Source organism: Eumetopias jubatus, unplaced genomic scaffold, assembly GCF_037043125.1.
Source record: "Eumetopias jubatus isolate StellerSeaLion01/CBP00866 unplaced genomic scaffold, mEumJub1_p1.0 scaffold_8, whole genome shotgun sequence".
Taxonomy (NCBI): Eukaryota; Metazoa; Chordata; class Mammalia; order Carnivora; family Otariidae; genus Eumetopias; species Eumetopias jubatus.
Genome location: NW_028274814.1, coordinates 46,026,535 through 46,049,570, shown reverse-complemented (window position 1 = coordinate 46,049,570; position 23,036 = coordinate 46,026,535). Strand labels below are relative to the sequence as shown.

At 43.0% G+C, this 23,036-nt stretch overlaps 1 protein-coding gene across 1 annotated transcript in view; it reads right to left on the bottom strand.

Annotated features, from left to right (window-relative positions):
- LOC114204131 (solute carrier family 2, facilitated glucose transporter member 3-like) overlaps positions 1-23,036 on the bottom strand; it is a 63,940-nt gene that overhangs the window by 3,247 nt on the left and 37,657 nt on the right. The window contains exons 2-7 of the mRNA XM_088025901.1: positions 7,739-7,831; positions 7,041-7,201; positions 4,586-4,826; positions 3,990-4,152; positions 3,486-3,673; positions 309-413 (exon numbers count right to left, since the gene is read on the bottom strand). Of these exons, the coding sequence (XP_087882027.1) occupies positions 309-413; positions 3,486-3,673; positions 3,990-4,152; positions 4,586-4,826; positions 7,041-7,201; positions 7,739-7,831 (951 nt within the window). The remainder of the gene's footprint in view (positions 1-308; positions 414-3,485; positions 3,674-3,989; positions 4,153-4,585; positions 4,827-7,040; positions 7,202-7,738; positions 7,832-23,036) is intronic.

The following is a 23,036-nucleotide window of genomic DNA, read 5'->3' as shown; positions in this document are numbered from 1 at the left end:
ACCGGAATGTGCCGTACCAATGGCAGGATACTTGGTAGAGTCATACGTCCCCTTTTAGTTGAGTTTCAAGCATCCTACAAATCCCTTTTATACCTCTCTCTTTCCCACCCACTTCATATTTGCTTGAGAGAGTGAAGACTACTCATACCCATCATTCAATCGCTCTTCTTTCCCAAAGAAGAACGAAACAACCACAACTGTTTAAATGATGGTAGGGAGGGAGATGGAAGGACACAAACCCCATCTTTGAACATGTGTAGGAAGAACGCCCCTCCCCTGCCCCCAAACTATCACAGCATCCAACTTACAGAGACAACAGTGAAGATGGTATTCACTACACCCGTGCCGATGGTGGCATAGATTGGCTCCTCAATACCTGCATCTCTGAAGATTCCAGTTGAATAATAGAACACCTAATAGGAAACAAAAGATGATGCAACTCTGAAACAGCAGCTGGGCACCGCAGTTAAAGAGAACCCTTGGAAAAATACACTAAGTCCCAGGAGCTTAAGGAGTCCTTTCTGGGTTTTTGATTCAATCAGTGTCTTTTCTGCAAAGAAACCTTCTCTATCTCATCTCTATTCTCTTCTTAGTTCTCAATTCTACCTACTGTTTCCGCTTCTTCTTCAATGTTTATTCCTCCTGTTCATTGAAGTCTCCTCCTTACATCTATTCTATTAACTTAGATATAAAGATTTTTTTCGGTTTGTTGTAAAGTTCGGTGGTGGTTTTTTTGTTTTTTGTTTTTTTTAAAGTAATCTCTACACCCAACATGGGGTTGGAACTCAAGACACCCCAAGATCAAGAGTCACATGATCTTCCAACAAAGCCAGCCAGCAGCAAGTTCCTCAATTAAGCTTCTTCAATGGACAATTCCTCTAACATTAAAAGAGTGATAGGCACACACGGATATCCTACTTCGACAGCGAAGCCAACTGAGGAGGAACCTCAGCCTGCTCATGTTATTAGAAACAGAACTTGGGCTGGAATCCCTAGCCCCAGGTCTTTCCAAGTGTTCTAGGAAATGACAGCAGCTATCATTTTAATTTATTATGTACTATTAAGTAAGCTACTGTTTATACTATTTTTTATTATTTGCTGGTCAGCATGCTGAAATGTAGGGTTGCTACAGCTACCACAGTCAAAGGGATGTCAAAATATTGAACTCAGACCTCAAGGTAATAAGGGAACAGGATCTAGATCATCTAGGTTCAGTTCCTCAGGTTTGGGTCAAGAGTTTATTATTTCATCCAGAGTGTTTGCCTCTATAGCCGTATTCATCAGACTTTTTGATCAATATATGCGTCGACTCTGGGTTATGTTCTCAAGAAACAACTCTTCAGATACCTACAACCTCGGATAGAAACGATGGATACTTCTGTTTTCTAAAATAAGACTAATAAGGCTGTGCTTTTTTTTGTTTAAAATTATTTTTGGGGTGCCTAGGCTGCTCATTTGGTTAAGCATCTGCCTTTGGCTCAGGTCATGATCCCGGGGTCCTGGTATAGAGCCCCACATTGGGCTCCCTGCTCAATGAGGAGTCTGCTTCTCCCTCTCCTTCTGCCCCCACCCCCGCTCGTGTTCTGTCTCAAATGAATAAATGAGATTTTTTATTTTTAAGTAATCCCTATACCCAATGTGGGGATCGATCTCACAACTCCAAGATCAAGAGTCGCATGCTCTATTGAATAAGCCAGCTAGGCACCCCACAGTGATTCTTAAAATGACAAAATTGGAAACTGGGATCCATCAAAATCATCTCAGAGGTTTTTTAAAAATATTTTTCCTCCCAGTTTCTGATATCACAGCCTCTAACCCTTTATGAAAAGCACTGCTTTTTCAAATACAAATAACCTTCTTGTGTGTTAGGGAGAAATGGCCAAGGACCAACTTACTATTTTGAACATCAAGTGTGTTTGGCAAATGCTTTGCTACAAAATGGCCTAATCATATTGATCAAGACTGCTGATGGAATAATATTATGTAGCCATCAAAGGAATGAGATCTTGCCATTTGCAACGACGTGGATGGAACTGGAGGGGGTTATGCTGAGTGAAATAAGTCAATCAGAGAAAGACATGTATCATATGACCTCACTGATATGAGGAATTCTTAACCTCAGGAAACAAACTGAGGGTTGCTTGAATGGTGAGGGGGTGGGAGGGATGGGGTGCCTGGGTGATAGACATTGGGGAGGGTATGTGCTATGGCGAGTGCTGTGAATTGTGCAAGACTGTTGAATCACAGATCTGTACCTCTGAAACAAACGATGCAATCTGTTAAGAAAAAAAAAAGAAGATAGCAGGAGGGGAAGAATGAAGGGGGGGAAATCGGAGGGGGAGATGACCCTTGAGAGACTATGGTCTCTGAGAAACAAACGGAGGGTTCTAGAGGGGAGGGGGGTGCGGGGATGGGTTAGCCTGGTGATGGGTATTAAAGAGGGCACGTTCTGCGTGGAGCACTGGGTGTTATACACAAACAATGAATCATGGAACACTACATCCAAAACTAATGATGTGATATATGGTGATTAACATAACAATAAAAATTAAAAAAAAAAGACTGATGAGAAACCCTCTGGGCATGAATCGGAACAAAAGTATGCTTCATATCCAAAAATTTTATCTGCAAATGGACAGAAGGTATAGGAATATCCTCTCTTACCACCACTAGGATCCAAAAGCTGGAAGGTAATATCTGCAGAGAATTCAAGCTACCTGCCAAATGTCACCTTCCATTTTGCTCCCCACTTTCACCTATCAGAGTCCCTATTCTGGTTGTAACAACACAGACAGACTAGGAAGGCCCGCTCTATCTGAGGTTCCCAGTGTATCATCAGACCTCTTGAATTCATTGCCTGTTTATTCCCCAGGGCTTTATAATGATAGTTTTTAGACTGTGAAGTCCTGGAAAAAAGCCACAGCATGTAAACTCTTGGATCTACTTTAGTTGTATGGCCTGCCTTATCACTGATGACATCAGAAAAGACTGATCAGATTTGTAAAAGACAACTGGAAATAAAAAATGAGTGGTCAGAAGGAGGAATAATGAAAAGCAGATAAATGTGTTGTGTCCTAAATACTGAAAAAAGTTTGAAAGAGGACAATGTTGACCATAAGGTCCAAGACAAAAGGTGATGAATTTTTCGTTTTATCATTTATTTTCTTATTTTCCCACATGGAAAACATGTACTGCAGATAGAATTTTAAAGAAATAAAAACAGGGGTACCCGTCTGGCTCAGTAGGAAGAGCATGCGACTCTTGATCTCGGGGTTGTGAGTCCGAGCCCCAGGTTGCGTGTAGAGATTAAGTAAATAAACTTAAAATACGAAACCAAGTCAAAACCTGGATAATCAGTATTTCTGGAGTGGCTGCTGCGGGGCGAGCATCGTGGGGACTCTGCAGGTGTAAGGAGGTGAGCAGGCCCCTCGGGCAGGTGCGTGAACTGTGTGCGGGACCCCCTGGGACACAGAGTAGCTACTCACAGCATTGATTCCAGACAGCTGCTGGGACAGCTGGAGCATGATGGAAATCATAATGGGCTGCTGGTAGCTCCGTGACCTGAAGAGCTCCAGCACCGTGGCTTGCTTCTCTTGTGCCATCCTGGTGCTCTCATCTTTCATCTCCTGGATGTCCTGAGTCACGTCCTGGGTGCCCCACAATCGCTGGAGGACTGGTCAAACAGACAGACAAACAAAGGAGAAAGATAAGGTGCTGTCCCAACTTCATTTTCCCTATAACACAGCTGGGAAGAAGCCACACTTAGATGAGCCCCGGATATGGCTCATCCATTAGCATCTGTGCCTTAACCTGCTTCTCACTCCACTCTTTAGGGGTGGAAAGTTTCTCACTCCAGAGCAATCAGGAGAGTCTCCAGCTTGGATCCAGAGGGGCCAGGAAAGGAGCAGACAAAACCAGATCCAATGCCCTCATCCTGAAACAAACCACAACCCCCAAATTCCTACAGCGAAGGTGTGAAGGATACTCACTGTCCCTAGCACTCTCCTCTTCCTTTCTGTTGATGAGCAAAAATCTAGGACTCTCGGGGCAAAACGGAAGGGCTGCGCTTTGCAGGACAGCTGGAATGATGGTGAAGCCCAAAAGCAGGGGCCAAAGCTCTTCAGTCCCCATGATGACTTTCAGACCAAAGATCTAGAAACCAGATAAAGACGATACTTTATAAAGCTCATACTTTATATAAGCCACAAGTCACTTTAAAAAAACTGGGGGGCTCAGTCGGTTATGCATCTGCCGTTGGCTCAGGTCAGGATCCCAGGGTCCTGGGATCCAGTCTGCACTGGGCTCTCTGCTCAGCAGGGCGTCTGCTTCTCCCTCCGCCCCTAGCCCTCCTCCCCTTATGTGTGCTGTCTCTCTCAAAAATAAATCAGAAAAAATTTTCAGAAAATCATCCCTTCTTTTACCACAGGAAAAGATAAATTCTGTTTCTTCTCCTTTCTCTACCCTGCCTGCTTCTTTAGCCACCTGTGAGCTATAGTAATAATACCTGAAACTGACATATAGTTGAATATAGGTCAGATATTCCTGCCCAGAAACTGACACGCATTCAGTATGAGGTCTAGAGTACCTGAGCCACCAGGATCCCGATGACGATGCCCAGCTGGTTGAGAGTGCCAAAGGCCCCCCGGAGGCCAGTGGGAGAGACCTCGCCGATGTACATGGGCACAAAACCTGTGCAGAGGCCGCAGAAGAGGCCAATAACCAAGCGGCCCAGGATCAGCATTTCAACCGACCGGGCTATTTTGCAGAACCCCATAAGGCAGCCACCAGCGACAGCCAAGAGGTTGACAATGAGCATTGAATTGCGCCTGAAAAGGTTAAAAAACAAGAGAAGTTAGCAACATAGGCCAGGCCGAAACTTCTCTCTTTCCTGATCTCTCTACCCTTCTCCAGGCTCATGTTATCTGCTCTTCCGGTTTGAAGTTCTCCTCTTTCTGTTATCAGAACATTTCCAGTTGGGCTAAGATCAATGGTTCTTACACCTCTGTAGGCATAAAACTCACCTAGAAAACTTAAGATTCTTTTAATTCCCAGCGGTAGCCAGGGTGGTAGCAAGCACAAAGGCCAGTAGTTCTCAAAGTTGTCCACAAACTAAGAGCATCAGCTAGAAATGGGCGAGAAATTAAAACTGTCCCACCCCACCCCAATTTAGTAAATCATTAGGTTTGACTCTGGGACGGAGCAATCTGTTCCCAAAAGCCGTCCTGGTGATCTGATTCTAGCTAAGGTCCGAGAACCACTGCCCTGGGCAATTCTCATACAGCTCGTCCACGAACACACTCAAGAGAAATTTCCGGACCCGTGCTGAAATTTTGATGCTTCTTACTGCATTTTGTTGCAATATAGTTGCTTAGATGGCACCAACATGCTAATGAGAACGGATTTCAGACAAAAGCTTTCTATACGCAGAAAGTTAGACAGCTTCAGCTCTCCGGCTCTCGGCTACCCTGTGGTGACGGCCACTTACAGTAAGTATTGATAGCCAGTAGAAAATAATAAATTACTGAATCTATGTGTTAAACGTGGGAGGCAAAGCCACGGAAACAACTAGAGGAAGACGGAAGAGATTAACAGTGAAAAATCACTGCAGATGTTTGGAAGATACTTCTGGGACTCTGCCCTTGGGTGGCCTGCTGGAAGTAACTGGGGAGTTCTGAAACGCTGGTACATTTTTTTTAAATTATGTTATGTTAATCACCATAATTACATCATTAGTTTTTGATGCAGTGTTGCATGATTCATTATTTGCGTATAACACCCAGAGCTCCACGCAGAACGTGCCCTCCTTAATACCCATCACCAGGCTAACCAATCCTCCCACCCCCCCTCTCCTCTAGAACCCTCAGTATGTTTTTCAGAGTCCATCGTCTCTCATGGTTCATCTCCCCCTCCGATTTCCCCCCTTCATTCTTTTCCTCCTTTTATTTTCTTCTTTTTTAACATAGAGTGTATTATTTGTGAAACGCTGGTACTTTTAAAAGCTCCCTGGGAGATCCTAAACGTGCAGCCAAAGGAGAGAACCTGCTGTTAAGAGAAAAATTTCATCCCTCATGCTCACTTTTACCTTTCTCTGCATTCCTTTCCTGGTTTCCCTACTTCCTCTATCAGGTTCTTTTGCTAATAAAATAAAGATAGGAAGAAAGTCACTGAATTATGGGAGGGCCACCTTAAAATGTCAATGACTTTAGTAGACACAAGGTGCCTCAAAAATGCAAACACAATTGGGCGCCTGGGTGCCTCGGTTAAGCGACTGCCTTAGGCTCAGGTCATGATCCTGGAGTCCCGGGATCGAGTCCCGCATCGGGCTCCCTGCTCAGCAGGGAGTCTGCTTCTCCCTCTGGCCCTCTTCACTCTCATGCTCTCTGTCTCTCATTCTCTCTCTCTCTCAAATAAATAAATAAAATCTTTAAAAAAAAATGCAAACAGAACAAACACCAAACATTATCAAATAAAATGGGTTGCTTTTAAATTTTTTTAGACGGTGAATTCTATTTGTGTTTCCAGAACGTCTAAATTAGCAAATGAAATGGTTTCTTCACCAGCCATTACTGAAAGTATTCTGCTAAGACATTTTATTAAGTCAGCAAGAATGAGAAGATTCAATTTTCTTTTGGGGGGGAAAAACGTCAGGTATTTGGCCATTATCCACATTTGCCACAGGCCAAGGATTATAAAATGTTTCCTCCCAATCCTGGCTTGTAAACACAAGCATGAAATCCCAAATTTTTCAAGAAAGGCAAACAACTTCTGACCTTGTAAATCAAGTAGGCTTCTGGGAAATTCCATAGTGCACTTTATTGCAGAGAGAACTGAATTAGCTTCAGCTGCACTCAAAGGTAATCTCTTGATGGGCAGCCGAGCTCCAAGCAGCCCTTTTCAGTACCAGTTGGCCCAAATTTGCCTCCATGGGAATTTGGGACGCTCTCATTCAAATGCATCATCACCTCTCCATCCTAATTCTCAATACCTGTTCTCAATGCAACCAGCATAGCCCCCCTCCTTGCCCAGTTTCTGGTCGATACCTGCCAAAGCGGTTGACAAAGAGTCCAACGGAGAAGGAGCCAATCATACCACCAACGGAGAAGATGGCCACAGACAAGGACCAGAGGGAAGTGAGTAACACCTCAGTGGGACGGTCGCTCAACGTCTCCTCCAGGGTGTAATTGAGAAAGTCCTTTATGATCTGCCAATTAAAATGACTGGTGGGCAGACTGTTACAGCTGAATGAGAAGGGGCAAATATCGGGGATCTTCCCCTCCCTAAGAAAACAGCATTACAATGACTGGTAGAGAATCAACTAAATGAATGGGTGGGGATGGAAGAGATAGAGAACCTCTGGAGGTTCATGGTAGCTCTGAAAAGAACAATTTTGATTTGTCCTGAAAATCCCAGTAGGTGGTTAGCACTGATGTTCAGTGACTACCCCAGTCCTCCCCTAAGACCCTCCCACCCTCCTTGTAACTAACCCCTGAGGCATAATAAAGGAAGTGTATCAGGATAGCGTGAGGGGAAGCATGGATACAGTCCAGTCAAGGGTATGGGGAGCAAGTGAGCTTTTTGCTTTAATGATTCACTTGGACTTCCCCACCAATGTTATTCTGCCTCCTCAGCCTTCACCAAGCGAGATACCAAGTTTGTCTGAAATTCTTCGTTCTCGAAACCCTACTTAAAGGAATAATTTACCTATTCCAAATTCTAACTCTGGTCACCTGGCACTCACCATCTCAGGAGCATTGATGACTCCGGTGTTGTAGCCAAACTGGAAAGAGCCTATTGTAGCAATGGAGATGGCAAAGATCAGAGGCGCTGTGACCTGGGGTTGGGGGGGAGAAGGGAAGAAACAGTCCTTAAAGCTCTCGGCTGATGATTGTCTCTTATTAATTAAGGAGAGATATTAGGAGCACTCGGCCTATGAGTGGTATGAAAAGAACAAAAACTTAACGAAATTTAGGTAACGAATGGGGGAACACAAAAGAACAGGTTATACTGAAGAACTTCTCCGGAGATATACAGACAACCACGTAAACTTGGGAAAAGCGGCACGAAAATTTGGGAAGAAAGTTAAGAGGAACTGGGGTAAGTCGTTTCAAACTTAAAAAAAAGTTGCCCCATGTAAAAGCAAGCTTAGAACTGCAGGGAAAGGGAGCCTTGGGATTCCTAAAAATGGATTCTTTTGGATACAGCTAGATCCAGTGCTGTCTCCTCCTGTACCCCAGATCCCACTGAAGCCCAGAGTGGTCGTGGTGGTCTCTGCACCACTGGGCTGTTGTAGCACTCTGGATAATGTAATCTACAAAACCTACCCAGGGTATCCTGGTCCCATTTGAAATTCTTCCTGTTTACTTCGTTTTGTACCACTACCCTCACCCACCAGGGGGAGAGCACAAGGTCACTCCCAACCTAACAGACCGGAGATGTGGGGAGAAGGGAGTCATTTCTCACCTTGCTGGGAGTAATTCAAGTGTGTGTTTATCTTAGATTTCCAGCTCAAGGTAAGCTCAAATTTTATGGCTGAGGACATCCTTCCTTACCTTAAACTCCCTCCCCCTTTTAGGTTAGACGGACTGGCCAGCCAGAAGTTTCAGTTCTCCATGTTGACCTCCCACCCCAGACAACTTGGCCTTAAGTACCCGAGTGGCCCCCGCCTGCACACAGCTCTTTCTGTTTAATCCCTTTCTCATCAGTAATGACCTCTTCCTTCTGCCTCGCCTCATCCTTTACTATTCTTGAGGGCCTTTTTCTCCTCCCTGTTTTTTCATCCCTTCTCTTACCTTCCTTCATTTTCAAGTAAGTTGACCTTGGTGACAAATGACTTTCTCCCAGCAAATACACTGCATATGTAACACACAGGAACACATTAATGTATCGTGCACTCACAATCACAACCACAATTGGTACAACTGGGATTCTCTCTTAGGCTCCACAGACTTGTATACGTTATAGAATAGATGGCTGGACACTGGCCCATTCCCTCAAACAAATCCCAGGTCCTTTCAAGGTTTAATGCTTGCAGAGGAATCTTCCTGCAGGCTCACGAGACCCACACTTGTAATCAACACAGCCAAGCAGCCTGGAACACTCAACCATCTCACCCCCAGATCCTCAGTAGCATGTGATTATGCTAAAAAACAAAACAAAACGAAACCACCAACAACCCTGAGAAACACACCAAACTTCTCCAGGTGACTCTCCCTGTGACAGGAAGGTGAGTGGGACTGGGAGAAGTCCTTTATAGGCTGTGACATCCAAAGAAAACTGGAGGAACCATGGCATCACAGGCTGGAGAAGAAATGAGAAGGCCTGAAGGTGGCTAGATAACTTAGAATAAAACAGAGCGCAGCAATCTCCATTAAGGTCGGCCTTTCTGAGTGTACCCCAAACAAGCAAAAGTAACTGGAATTCTATCAACCTTGCATTCTGTGTCCCCATGGCCCTAATTCAATTCTTTTCATCTTCAACAAAGATCTAGGAGTGGGAATCCCAGAGACACCTCTTCCAGTCAACAAAGCCCCCAAATGTCCTTCTCGGCAGCAAGTTTTATTCCCAGGGCCCAGCACCGATGCACATCTCACCCTCAGTCACCTTTAGTGCGCTCCAGCCAAGCATTTATAATCTCTGTAAAGGGTGGAGCCTGCAAGGGAGACAAGCCTCCGCCCCCCCAACCACCCGCTTGAAGGATCCCTTGACCTCTCGGAATTTTGTGACCTCAACTCGGCCCCCGCCCTAGGCAACAACTCCCTCCCCGACCCCCGCCCCTTTATAAAACCACAGCCTATACCCTGTCCACTCTGGGTTTTTGGGTTTTTTTTAAGCTCCTCCTCCTTCTCTCTTGTGATAGCCGCGATAGCCTCTTAGTTTCACAGACACAATGCTACCAGAAAAGCCTGGAGGGAGGGCAAATTCACTTCAAGTTTTGTTCTCACATCAGCTGGGAATTAAGGCAATCTATAAAGAGATGAGACTAAATGCTGTTTATATAAGATAAAGTTGACTGGGTGCTACTCTCTGAGAGTTAAGATTGTTTGAAGGAGTGTAAGCAGAAAGATTCACAATGCTATGAATTTATCAGCTGCTTTTTGATTATAGGCTGGGTCTACAATCTTGAAGGGAAAGGAAGGGCAGTCTGGAGAAGAAAAGCTAGCAAGGGAAGAATTGGGCCAGTTTTTGGCTCTACTTGTCCTCTGATGAGCACAGTCTCTCCTGGGAGGAAGAAAACCTCAGTATCTGGGAGCCAGACCAACTCTCCTGGGCTGCAGGAAGGAGAGAATCAACTGCTTATGGGATACAATCCAAACTCCTTAATATGGCATTCACCCTACCACCTCTTCTGACCCTACCCATTCTGCAATATTTTGCCTCTAGTCTCAGGTTTATAGCATCTAGAGATGGCACCATGACCAAATTCAGTTAAACAGGTGTTTGCTGCGTGCACACTACATGTCAGTTACTCTCCATGAAGTTGGGGATTCATCAGTAGGTAGGACAAAAAATATCCTGGCTTTTAGGGAATGTATAGCATTTCCCTTCTTATTCTGTTAGGAGTTAGTTGGACAGTTAGGTGGTCAGGGTCCCCAACAAGAAAATACGGGGTCAGGGCAGCTAAAATAAAATTGCACTGACATCCCATTCTGCAACTTAGACAGGACTAACACTATTTTGCTTTGCAGCCTTTGCAGAAATGACTTCTGCAAAATGTTCTAAAATAAGACAATTAACCACAAAGCACTTGTCCCTATCACGGGCAAGGGACAGTTAAGACATAAGCCCCCAGACATCAAAAAAGACTATCAGCATAGAGACCTTAACCTAATAGGTAGACAGATTTCCTGACCATAGCCCTACCTGGCATGACTCAGCACACCCTAATTGCCTAAGATAATTCCGCAAAAGAGCTTACAAAACCCCCTAAACTTAGACACTCTGGGGGCAACCCATTTAGGGCCCATCCCCCTCCCTCCCCGGGAGGTCTATACTCTTACTCAATAAACGTTTCTTTGCTGCCCACCAGTCTTCATCTTCGAAGCTGCATGACCAAGGACCTCAGGCACTGGGGACAAAAATCCTGTAACACTTCTACTTACAAAATCAAAAACGGACAAGCCCAGCTGATTCTTAACACAACTGGAGAGAATGATCAATAGCCTATTAATTACGGACTGTGAATTTCTTGAAAGAAGTGTGAGATAAGTATTTGATTACTCAGCCTTACAAGAAGATTGAGCAAAATAAGTAGGAAAAACAGGTAAGAAAAATGTGAACTGAGGAAGATGAAGGATAATGAAAGGAGAGAGAGGGAGAAGGCCCCAGGGTGAGAGTAAATGAAGAAAACAATTTAGTTCTGATTAAAGATTTGAAAGTGAGAGATAGTATCAAGGCTTTGCTGGGGGGGCGCGGGAGGTGGGGAGGGTTGGGGGAGTGGAGGCAGGGGGAGGGAATTTCAATGGTCAATTTCCTAACGCCATTAATTTGTAGCCTAGCAACAACTTCACTATGTGGCAAGAGGATGAGCAGCGACCCAGCACAGAAATGGGACCGAATTTTCCTAGTCGATAAACTGGTGGAAGAAGTGCATCTTTCTTTTGGGTTTTGGTTGCGGGCCTAAAATTCAAACTGATGCTACTGGACCTGAAACGAACCAGATTATGCTGTCTCTCTCACTTAAAAAAATAAATGAGGATATTTTCTAAATCTGTTAGTTGAGAGAACCAAGTATGAGTGAAACGTGACATCCAAGAAAACCTTCCCTGAGGTCACACCTCCCCTCCCCCACCTCATTCCTGTCCTTCCAGGACACACTGAGCCTAGAGGCCCCTTAGTTACCACAGCAACTGAATTTAGCGGCCAAAGGACAAAGAATATCCTGTATGGCTGTGAGGTCCAACAGAAATATAATCCAAGCTATTTATGTAATATAAAATGTGCTAGTAGCCACATTAAAAATTTTAAAAGAAACAAGAGAGGTTAGTTTAAATAATTATTTTATTTGACCCACTAAAGCCCAAATAATATCATTTCAGTATGACATCAATATAACAATTATTACTAAGGTAGTTTATTCCCCCCCACTAAGTCTTTGAAATTCAGTGTATATTTCACATTTATTAACACATCTCCATTTTTAGACTCTAAGTTTTCTACAGTTCAATATGCCATCTATCAAAACAACAAAGTTGTGTTTGATGGGAAAATATTTTAAATTGCTCTGATTTTAAATTCATAAAAGCCAACAATTCAGTTTCTCAGTGGTACTAACCACATGTAAGTACTCAGCAGCCACATGAAACTCGTGGCTGGACCTTGCTTAGAGTAAGAAGACCATGATGCTCTGTTTTCCTCCGGTCTTTTCTAGGTCCTTTCTTATCTTTGCTTTTATTTATGACTTGTCTCACAGTGTCACTCTTGGCTCTAAATCACTTTATCTTTTCTTCCTCCCTCTTCCTAGGTTTAGTAGAATTAGTCTTTATGGTTTGCAAGAGCAAATTACACGAGTAAAAGTACAAAGTTGGTCTGTATTACCCCCTTCATTTGCTCGGAGCAGGCTCCAATGTAATTCGAGAACACAGTATCTGCCCCAGGAATTATTTGCCCAATGGTTAATGAAAGAATACATGTAATTGTGAAGACGCAGAATTTATGTGTCCCAAATTAATTTGTGTAAAACAGCTATGGAGAAAGACAACACTAAAGGTAAAGGTTTAGATGTGTGAATTCTGTCGAATATTTTCTTCTTTAAAAAAAATTTTTTTTTTAAAGATTTTATTTATTTATCTGAAGGAGAGAGAATGAGAGATAGAGAGCACGAGAGGGAAGAGGGTCAGAGGGGGAAGCCGACTCCCCCCGAGCAGGGAGCCCGATGCGGGACTCGATCCTGGGACTCCAGGATCATGACCTGAGCCGAAGACAGTTGCTCAACCAACTGAACCACCCAGGCGCCCTCGGATATTTTCTTCCTGGTGAAAAAGGAGGGAGGGCGAAAGGGAGACAGATATGAAATATATTTTGTCTGGCCAACTCAGCCTGAGAAAATTACCTTTCAAAAAGTTAAGCAAGTTAATAGGGACAGCAGTCTACTTCTAGCAATATATGTACTTTTAAAGGTTACAACTGGAATTCAACTTTGAATCTCAAGCATCTAAAAGCATGCTGAATGTGGTGCGATAAATCCTTCCTGAGTAAGAGGGATCTGATAAAGTGCTGACCAGAAACCAGTCAGTGTTGGGCTTTATCCCCAGAGTAAGAGACGCCCAAGTTAAGCAATCCTCACCCTGGGTAATACATAAGAGTTGTGCAATACAACTGATGTTTTAGGGAGATCAGTTGGTTGATTGGGGTCTTCGAGGCACTTTGAGAGCAGGTCTCACTAGAATCCCGGCTCCAGTCAGCCTGGGATTACAACTCTGCTGATTAATCTGGTGATTATGCTACGGGAAGGCCAGCAAGGTAAAGGTCCTACAACATGGGGGTCCTGTATCATTTGAGTCCGGTGAGGTGTTCTTCCATCTTTACTGAAAACAAAAGAAGAAATGTGGTGGATACATTCAAAAATGGAATAGATTGGGAAGAAATGTTATGAAATTCCCACCTAATAGTTTAATGTAGGTTTGCTAAGAAGAAAAGTCATGAATGAATAATGGTCTGAAATCTCTTAGGTCCAAACACAGGTATCTGCAGACCATACATCTCAATCCTAGCTTCTTGCTACTCTGTGGGAGGATGTTTGCTACTGTGATAATTGAGTAGGAAAACAAACAAACCAAAAAATCCCCAAATCAAGGAATACAGGACTTTAAACACGGAGAGTTAAAGACAGAGAAAACTGCCTCTTTCATAGAACATTGTAATGGCATTTCAAGGCACACACAAAAAAGCTCATGCCTACTTTAAAAACTGCCAGAGTTAATTCTACTCTTTGCTCGCATTTGTAATTTTTCTCATAAAGAACAACTTTTGTTGCATGTTATTTACTAATCTTCCTCTACTGGGTTTGGTGTAGTCAAAATTCATCTTGAATGTGAAAACAGCAGGGTAAAGAAAGAAAAAATTTTGAGAAATGTTGATTTTCCTGTCTAAATTGGGTTTCAACCGTTCATCACTCCAGTTGATCCTGAAGCTCTCAGACCCGTATCACTTTCTAAGGGGCTCTCCCTCCTCCAATTTCCTTCAAAAATCAATCTATCACGTACCAGTGCTAGATGAATTACACTACATCAAAATCACTATCATATCATTCTCCTACTCATATATCTTCAATGGTTATGTTTTTAAAATATTTTATTTAATTATTTGGCAAAGAGAGACACAGTGAGAGAGGGAACACAAGCAGAGACAGAGGGAGAGGGAGAAGCAGACTCCCCACTGAGCAGGGAGCCCGATGCAGGCCTCGATCCCAGGACCCTGGGATCATGACCTGAGCCGAAGCCAGATGCTTAACGACTGAGCCACCCAGGCGCCCCTTCAATGGTTATTGAATAAAGTCTACCTCAGTGCCGTCCAACAGAAACAATGTGAGCCACATCAGAAATTTAAAATTTTCCAGTAGTCACATTTTAAAAGAGTGAAAAGAAAGGAGTTCATTTCAATATTATATTTTATTTAAACTAATATATACCAAATATTGTCCTTTCAACCTGTACACAATATAAAAGTTATTAATGACAGATTTCTCTCTCTCTCTCTCTCTTTTTTTTTTTTTGGTACTAGATCTTAAAAATTCAATCTGTATTTTATACTTACAGCACCTCTTAACTGGGACACTAAATTTTCAATAATTAAGGTGAAATGTAGTCTGATTAAAACAATGAAGTTGTGTTTAACACAAACACTTTATAGTACTTCTAATTTTTTTACACTGCTTCAATTTTTTTTAAATCACCTCTGTCATTTTCCTTCTCTTTCCTCCTTCCTTTTCTTTCTTTCCTTTCCTCCTTCCCCCACGTCCTCCCTCCCTCCCTCTTTCCCTTCCTTCCTCTCTCTCTCTCTCTCCCTCCCCTCCTTCTGTCCTTCTTTCTTCTTCTTTATGTAAGCTCTATGCCCAACACGGGACTCGAATTTAACACCCCACGATCAACAGTCGCATGCTCTACCGACGGAGCCAGCCAGGTGCCCCAACACTGCTTCAATTTTTAAAGTAAATGGATTAAAATAAACTAAATGAATTAAAATGGGATGCAATTTATAATTAAACTCCTCAGTCACACTAGTCACATTTTAGGTATATCTCTCTCCTTTGTCCAAGCCGAACTAAAGCAATTGTCAGTGTTCAAACACTGTGCTCAAACAGCCCTATGTACCTCTACATCTGTACCCTTTATTATATCCTTTATAATAAACTCAGAAATGTGAGTAGTGTTTCTTTGAGTTCTGTCAGCTGCTCTAGCAAATTAATCAAACCCCAGGACGGGGTTGTTGGAACCTCTAATCTCCAGTGGTTGATAACCTGGGCTTGCCACTGGCCGCTGAAGTGGTGGGAGAGGGAGGCAGTCTTGTGGGGCTGGGCCCTTAACCTGAGACACCTGACGCTATCTCAGGGTAGATAGAATTGAGTTGAATTGAGAGGGTATTCGGTTATCACCAGCTGAGAATTGAAAAATTGCTTGGTGGTGTGAAAAAAGACACACTGAAGGCTGCCATAACAATACACCACAGAGTGGATGGCTTAAACAACAGAAATTTATTTTCTTAACAATGCTGGAGTCTGGGCATCCAAGATCAAGGTGTTGGCAGGTTTGGTTTCTCCTAAGGATTTTCTCCTTGACTTAGAGATGGTCTTTTTCTCTGTGTGCCTGAATCCCTGGTGTCTCTTGAATAAGGACACCAGTAGGATTGGATTAGGGCCCACCTAAAGGCCTCATTTTAACTTCATCACTTCTTTAAAGGCCCTGTCTCCTAATACAATCACATTCTGAGGAACGGGCGATTAAGCCTCCCATAGGAATTTGGGGGAACACAAGTCAGCCCATAATACCATGTTATTAAAGACTCACTTTTGTACTCTTTCATCGTGAATATCCTTCCCAACGACTAACTCCTAGTCATACATACAATAACCAGTATCTCTTCCCGTTTGTGAAACATTCCCAGATAAACCTAAGAAGGTATGGTTTCCTTTGGGCCACAATCTGTCTCAAACATACCTATATTATAGGTACTTACTAAATCCCATCGCAATTATTTGTTTTGTTTTTAAGATTATTTATTTATTTGACACACAAACAGAGAGAGAGAGAGGACAAGTAGGCAGAGCAGAGGGCAGAGGGAGAGGGAGAAGCAGGCTTCCCGCTGAGCAGGGAGCCCGATGCGGGGCTCGATTCGAGGACTCTGGTATCATGACCTGAGCCGAAGGCAGACGCCTAATGACTGAGCCACCCAGGTGCCCCAATAGCAATTATTTGTTAACATACTTGCCTACCTTTCTAAATTCTGAGTACTCTGAGGGCAGAGATTTTATGATATCCACAGCGCCCAACAAATGGGTGAACAAAAAATGTTGGTTAAATTAGCGGAATAAGGGCGCCTCGGTGGCTCAGTTGGTTAAGGGACTGCCTTCAGCTCAGGTCATGATCCTGGTGTCCTGGGATAGAGTCCCACATCGGGCTCCCTGTTCCGTGGGGAGTCTGCTTCTCCCTCTGACCCTCCCCCTGCTTGTACTCTCTCTGTCACATAAATAAAATCTTTAAAAAAATGTTAAATTAAAATTTCTGCTCTGCAAAAGACACTTTCAAGAGAATAAAAGGAGAAACCACAGCCTGGAAGAAAATATTGGATAAAGGACCATTATCCAAAATATACAAAGAGCTGGTAAAATTGAACAATAAGAAAAAAAAGAACCTGATTAAAAAATAGGCCAAGGACCTCAGCAGAAACACTGCCCCAAATAAGATATACAGGTGAGAAATAAGCATAGGAAAAGTTGCTCCACATCAAATGTCAAAAGAGAAATGAAAATTAAAACAACAACATGGGGCACCTGGGTGGCTCAGTTGGTTGAGGACCTACCTTCGGCTCAGATGATGATCTTGGGGTGCTGATTTTGAGCCCCGCATCTGGCTCCCTGCTCAGCAGCGCGTCTGCTTCTCCTTCCCTCTCTGTTCCTCCCCCTCTTGTGCACTCACTCTGGCTCTCTCTCAAAATCGTTAAAAAACAAAAAAGAACGAGATACCACTTCACACCTATTAGAATGGCCAACATCTGGAACACTGACAATACTAAATGCTGATGAGGATGTGGTGCCACAAGAAATCTCATACATTGCTAGTGGGATTGCAAAAATGGTACAGCCACTTTGGAAGACAGTTTGGCGGTTTCTTATGAAAATAAACATACACTTACCATAGAATCCAGCAATCCCGGTCCTTGGTATTTTCTCAAACGAGTTGAAAATGTATGTCCACACAAAAACTTGCATACAGATATTTATAGGTTTATTCGTAATTTCCAAAACTTGGAAGTAACCAAGATACCTTTGAATAAGGGAATGTATACACAAACTGTGGTACAATCAAACAATGCAATAGTATTCAGTGTTAAAAAGAAATGAGCTATTGAGCTATGAAAAGACATGGAGCACCCTTAAATGCATCTTACTATGTGACAGAAACCAATCTGAAAAGACTACATACTGTATGGTTCCAACTATGTCACATTCTGCAAAAGGCAAAACTATGGAGATAGTACAAAGATCACTGGTTGCCAGGGACTTGGGGTGGGGAGGGAGGAGAGATTAATAGGTAGAGCACACAGGATTATTAGGGCAATGCAACTATTCCATATGATGCTGAAATGATGGATACATGTCCTTATACATGTGTCCAAATCCATTAAATGTACAAAGCCAAGAGTGAATCCTACTGTAAAAGTACGGACTTTGGGTGATTATGATGTGTCAATGTACCTTCATCAATTGTAACAAGTGTGCCACTCTAGTGGGAGATGTTTATAATGGGGAATGCTATGCATGTGTGGGGGCAACAGGTATATGGGAAATCTCTGTACCTTCCTCCTAATTTTGCTGTGAACCAAAACTATTCTAAAAAAAATAAAATGGGGGCGCCTGGGTGGCTCAGTTGGTTAAGCGACTGCCTTCGGCTCAGGTCATGATCCTGGAGTCCCTGGATCGAGTCCCGCATCAGTCTCCCTGCTCAGCAGGGAGTCTGCTTCTCCCTCTGACCCTCCCCATCTCATGTGCTTTCTCTCTCTCTCATTCTCTCTCTCTGTCAAATAAATAAAATCTTTAAAAAAATAAAAATAAATAAAAATAAATAAAAAAAATAAAATCGGGTGCTAGGGTGGCTCAGTTGGTTAAGCGACTGCCTTCAGCTCAGGTCATGATCTGGAGTCCGGGGATAGAGTCCCACATCGGGCTTCTGGCTCAGCAGGAAGTCAGCTTCTCCCTCCGACCTTCTCCCCTCTCATTCTGTTTCTCTCTCTCTCTCTCTCAAATAAATAAATAAATAAAATCTAAAAAAATATATATATAAAAATAAAAAAGAAAGAAAAGATGAACAATTTCCTACACAATCTTATCCAATCTTTTTTTTTAAAGTCTTTATGTTTTATTTATTTATTTACTTATTTTTAAAAGACTTATTTATTTATTTCACAGAGAGGGACACAGTGAGATAGGGAGGACAAGCAGGGGGAGTGGGAGAAGCAGGCTTCCCTTGGAGCAGGGAGCCTAACGCGGGGCTCGATCCCAGGACTCTGGGATCATGACCCAAGCCAAAGGCAGCCGCCTAACGACTGAGCCTCCCAGGTGCCCCCAATCTTATCCAATCTTCAAAGCAGAGGCTGTGCTCATTTCATTTCTGTGTCTCTTCCTCCAACATCATTTCCATCATCCTATCAATACTTGGTACAGTAGATATTTGATAAATATTGGGGGGGAATTAAATAGTTTCATTTTGGAGGCAGACAGTTCTCTATGGGAGAGAATATGTTGACTGAACATAAACTCTTCACTCTTATTGGTAAACCAGAATGACAATTAAAATTTTATAATCTATCTCTTTTCAGTTTCACTAGCACAACTTGCCTTTAAGCCCTGCCTAATCAGTCAACTAGGCTTGTTCCTTCTTACCTCTTTAATGATTAAGTGATTAATTTTTTTTCAAGATTAAAAAAAAATTTATTTATTTATTTTAGAGAGGTCGCGGTAGGGTGGGGGTGGGGGGAAGGGGGAAAGAGTCTTAAGCAGGCTGCATGCTGAGCGTGGAGCATGACTCCGGGCTCGATCTCACCACCCTGAGATCACGACCGGAACTGAAACCAAGAGGCAGAGGCTCAACTGACCTGCTACCCAGGCGTCCCTCAAATGATTATTTTCTATTGAACAATTAATCAGTTGATAAGAATGTCCCATGAAAAAACAGTGAACACCAATACCTCTAAACTTCTTTGAATATAAACTTTTATTTGGTACTCATTTCCTTAAAAACTTCACTTCATGCTTTTAAGTCGGCTTGCCAATACCAAGTAATTATTACTATTATTTTTTTTCTAGGATTTTACTTATTTGACAGAGAGAGATAGCGAGAGTTGAAACACGAGCAGGGGGAGTGGGAGAGGGAGAAGCAGGCCTCCCGCTGAGCAGGGAGCCCAATGCGGGGCTCGATCCGGGGACCCCAGGATCATGACCTGAGCCGAAGACAGACGCTTAACGACTAAGCCACCCAGGCGCCCCTAATTATTATTTTTTTGAATCAAGTATTTTTTAATACTCGGCAGAGATTAAATTGATTTTACCATGCCAAAACATTATGTATATTATGCTTATTGTTAGTAATCAGTAATAATATTGATAGAATATGCTCAAAACAATAACTAGATAGATAAGAAGGTCACTATAATTGACAAAGGAAGATCTGAAGAAAAAGGAAGAACCAGGTAACTAAGAGAAGGAAGTGAGTATCTATGTCACAATTCAAACTAAAAAACACCACTACCTTATACAATAGCTGCCCACAAGTAGCCCCATACTCTGCCCTCCCCCATATGCCAACCAAATTCTGAAAGATAAGCAACACAGAATAAAAATATCTGGGTTTCTATTTACAGACACTCTCTAGTGTTTTCTTACCTGGTCTTTCCGGATTAGAGAAGCAAGTGATACTCTTTCCTTGCAGAGCATCTTAGCGCTTCCCTGAAATGATCTTCTTAAAAGATTTTATTCATGTGACAGAGAGAGACAGCGAGAGAGGGATCACAAGAAGGGGGAGTGGGAGAGGGAGAAGCAGGCTTCCCGCTGAGCAGGGAGCCCGATGCGGGACTCGATCCCAGGACCCTGGGATCCTGACCTGAGCCTAAGGCAGCTGCGTAACAACTGAGCCACCCAGGCGCCCCCCCGAAATGATCATTTACCACTAAAGCTGAAGCTACTTCTCTGACACCTCCCCTTGCTGATTACAGCTGCCTTGGGTGGGGCATAAATAGTCTCCTCACTCATTATACACCCTTCTCAACACCCAGCAGAGACTTGGCAGTTATTACATTTTCTACTTCCTATTATCAACCCTGGGAAGAACAGGTAGGAGAGAGAGCATAACTACAGTTTAGTGTAATTGACTAAGCAGAGGATTGGAAGTCAAAAGAACAGAATCTGAGTTCCAGCTCTGGAACATGAACTAGAATTTAGACATTTGAACAGGTCACTTAACTTTTCTAGGTCTCAACTTCAGTATTTTAGTTGGAGGCTATAATACTCAGTTCATGGAATTATTGGGAGAAATGAGATAATGTAAAAAAAAGAAAGAAAGAAAAGGAAAAAAAGAAAAAAACTGATAAACTCTAAAGGCCTGGCAAATACATACATTTGTTCATTTAGTCAGTCAATTTGTTACCCATTATACGCTAGGTGCAGCTCTAGGCAGGTAATACAAATGTCACTAAAAACAAGTGATGCTCATGGTCCCTACCCTAACCTTAAATTTTATTATGTTTTTATTTTTTTTTTAAGATTTTATTTATTTATTTGACAGAGAGAGACACAGCGAGAGAGGGAACACAAGCAGGGGGAGCGGGAGAGGGAGAAGCAGGCTTCCCACAGAGCAGGGAGCCCGATGTGTGGCTCCATCCCAGGACCCTGGGATCATGACCTGAGCCGAAGGCAGATACTTAACGACTGAGACACCCAGGCATCCCCCTAACCTTAAATTTTAATATGGAAAGGATATGTGATGGTTTTGTTATTTTTTTAAGATTTTATTTTCAAGAAATCTCTACACCCAACATGGGGCTCAAACTCACAACCCTGAGATCAAGAATTTTATGCTCTACCGACTGAGTCAGCCAGGTGCCCTGTGTTGATTAATTTTATATGTCAACATGGCTGAGCCACAGTGTCTAGATAGTTGGTCAAATATTATTCTAGATGTTTCTGTGGGGGGTGTTTTCAAGTGAGATTTACATTTAAACTGAGGGAATTTGAATAAAGCAGATTGCCCTCCATCATGTTGGTGGACCTCATTCAATCTGTTGAAGGCCTGAATAAAACAAACACTAACCTCCACTGCCCCACCACCTTCAAGCAAGAAAGAATTCTGCAAGAGATGGCCTTTACAGAGTTTCTAGCCTGCTGGCCCACCCTGCGTGGATTTGCCAGCCTCACTAATTATGTAAGCAAATTCCTTAAAACAAAAATCTTTCTCCATATACACACATCCTATTCGTTCTGTTTCTCTGGAGAACCCTGGCAAATTTTGGTACCAAAAATCAGGTGCTGCCCTAACAGATACCCAGAACTGTGGAAGTGCCTTTGGAACCGAGTAATGGGCAGAGGCTGGGAGAATTTTGAGGTACATCCTAGAAAAAGCCTAGATAGCCGTGAAGAAATTGTTGTTAGGAATAGGAATATGAAAGGTGATTCTGGGGGCACCTGGGTGGCTCTGTCGGTTAAGCGTCTGCCTTCGGCTCAGGTCATGATCCCGGACTCCTGGAATGGAGCCCCACATTGGGCTCTTTGCTCGACAGGGGGTCTGCTTCTCCCTCTCCCTCTATCCCTCCCCCTGCTTGTGCTCTCTCTTTCTCTCAAATAAATAAAAATCTTAAAAAAAAAAAAAAAAGGAGATTCTGGCGAGGTCTCAATTGGAAACTGGAGGAAAGCTGATCTTCTTATAAAGTGAAAAAGAACTTGGTGGGATGGTGTTCCAGTGTTCTGTGGAAATTAGAACTTGTTTGCTATGAAATAGGCTATATAGCTGAAGACACTTCAAAGCACAGTGTTAAAGGTATGACTTGGTTTCTCCTTGCTGCGTATAGTAATACATTACTGAGTGAGATAGATTGAAAGAGGAATTGTCAAGCAAAAAGGAACCAGAAGCTGAAGATTTGGCAAATTCTTAGCCTATGTATATTACAAAAACAAGAATGCTTTCTCTGGAGAAGACACCAAGGATGTGACTGGAAAATCATTTGATAAAGAGATCATGAACACAACTCATGGCTTTCATCAGACATCTTAGCGGAATCTGGGGATGGAGATGGCGTTATGCCAGCTGACACACGGCCAGCTTGGACTAAGGGCACAGAGAGAAGCCAAAATGAAGGAAGGCTAACTCCGCTAGGATTCTACAGGATGGGACCATAGAGCTATCAACATTTCCTATCTTTCAATAAAAGGTAAGAATGTCACTGAAGCTGATTCCGAGATCAGCAGAGTTGCTACTCCCACCACAGGCCCAGAGCCCAAGGGCCCTCAAGGAGGCCATCTCCTCCTCCATTTCAGTGGGCCGGGCTGGCCCCCACAACTGAAGGGACAACCCTGTCACCTCAGTGGGGCTCGAGGGCAGAGCAGTGAGCCACTGAGGGTTATCTTGAGACTTCAGTCTAATGAAACATGGATTTCTTGGATTTGACACCAAAAGTACAGGCAACAAAAGCAAAAATAGACAAATGAGACTACATTAACCTTACAAACTTTTGTTCTTCAAAGGATACAATCAACAAGGTGAAAAGGCCACCTATGAAATGGAAGAAAATTTTGCAAATCATACATCTCATGAGGGGTTAATATCCGGAGTTTATAA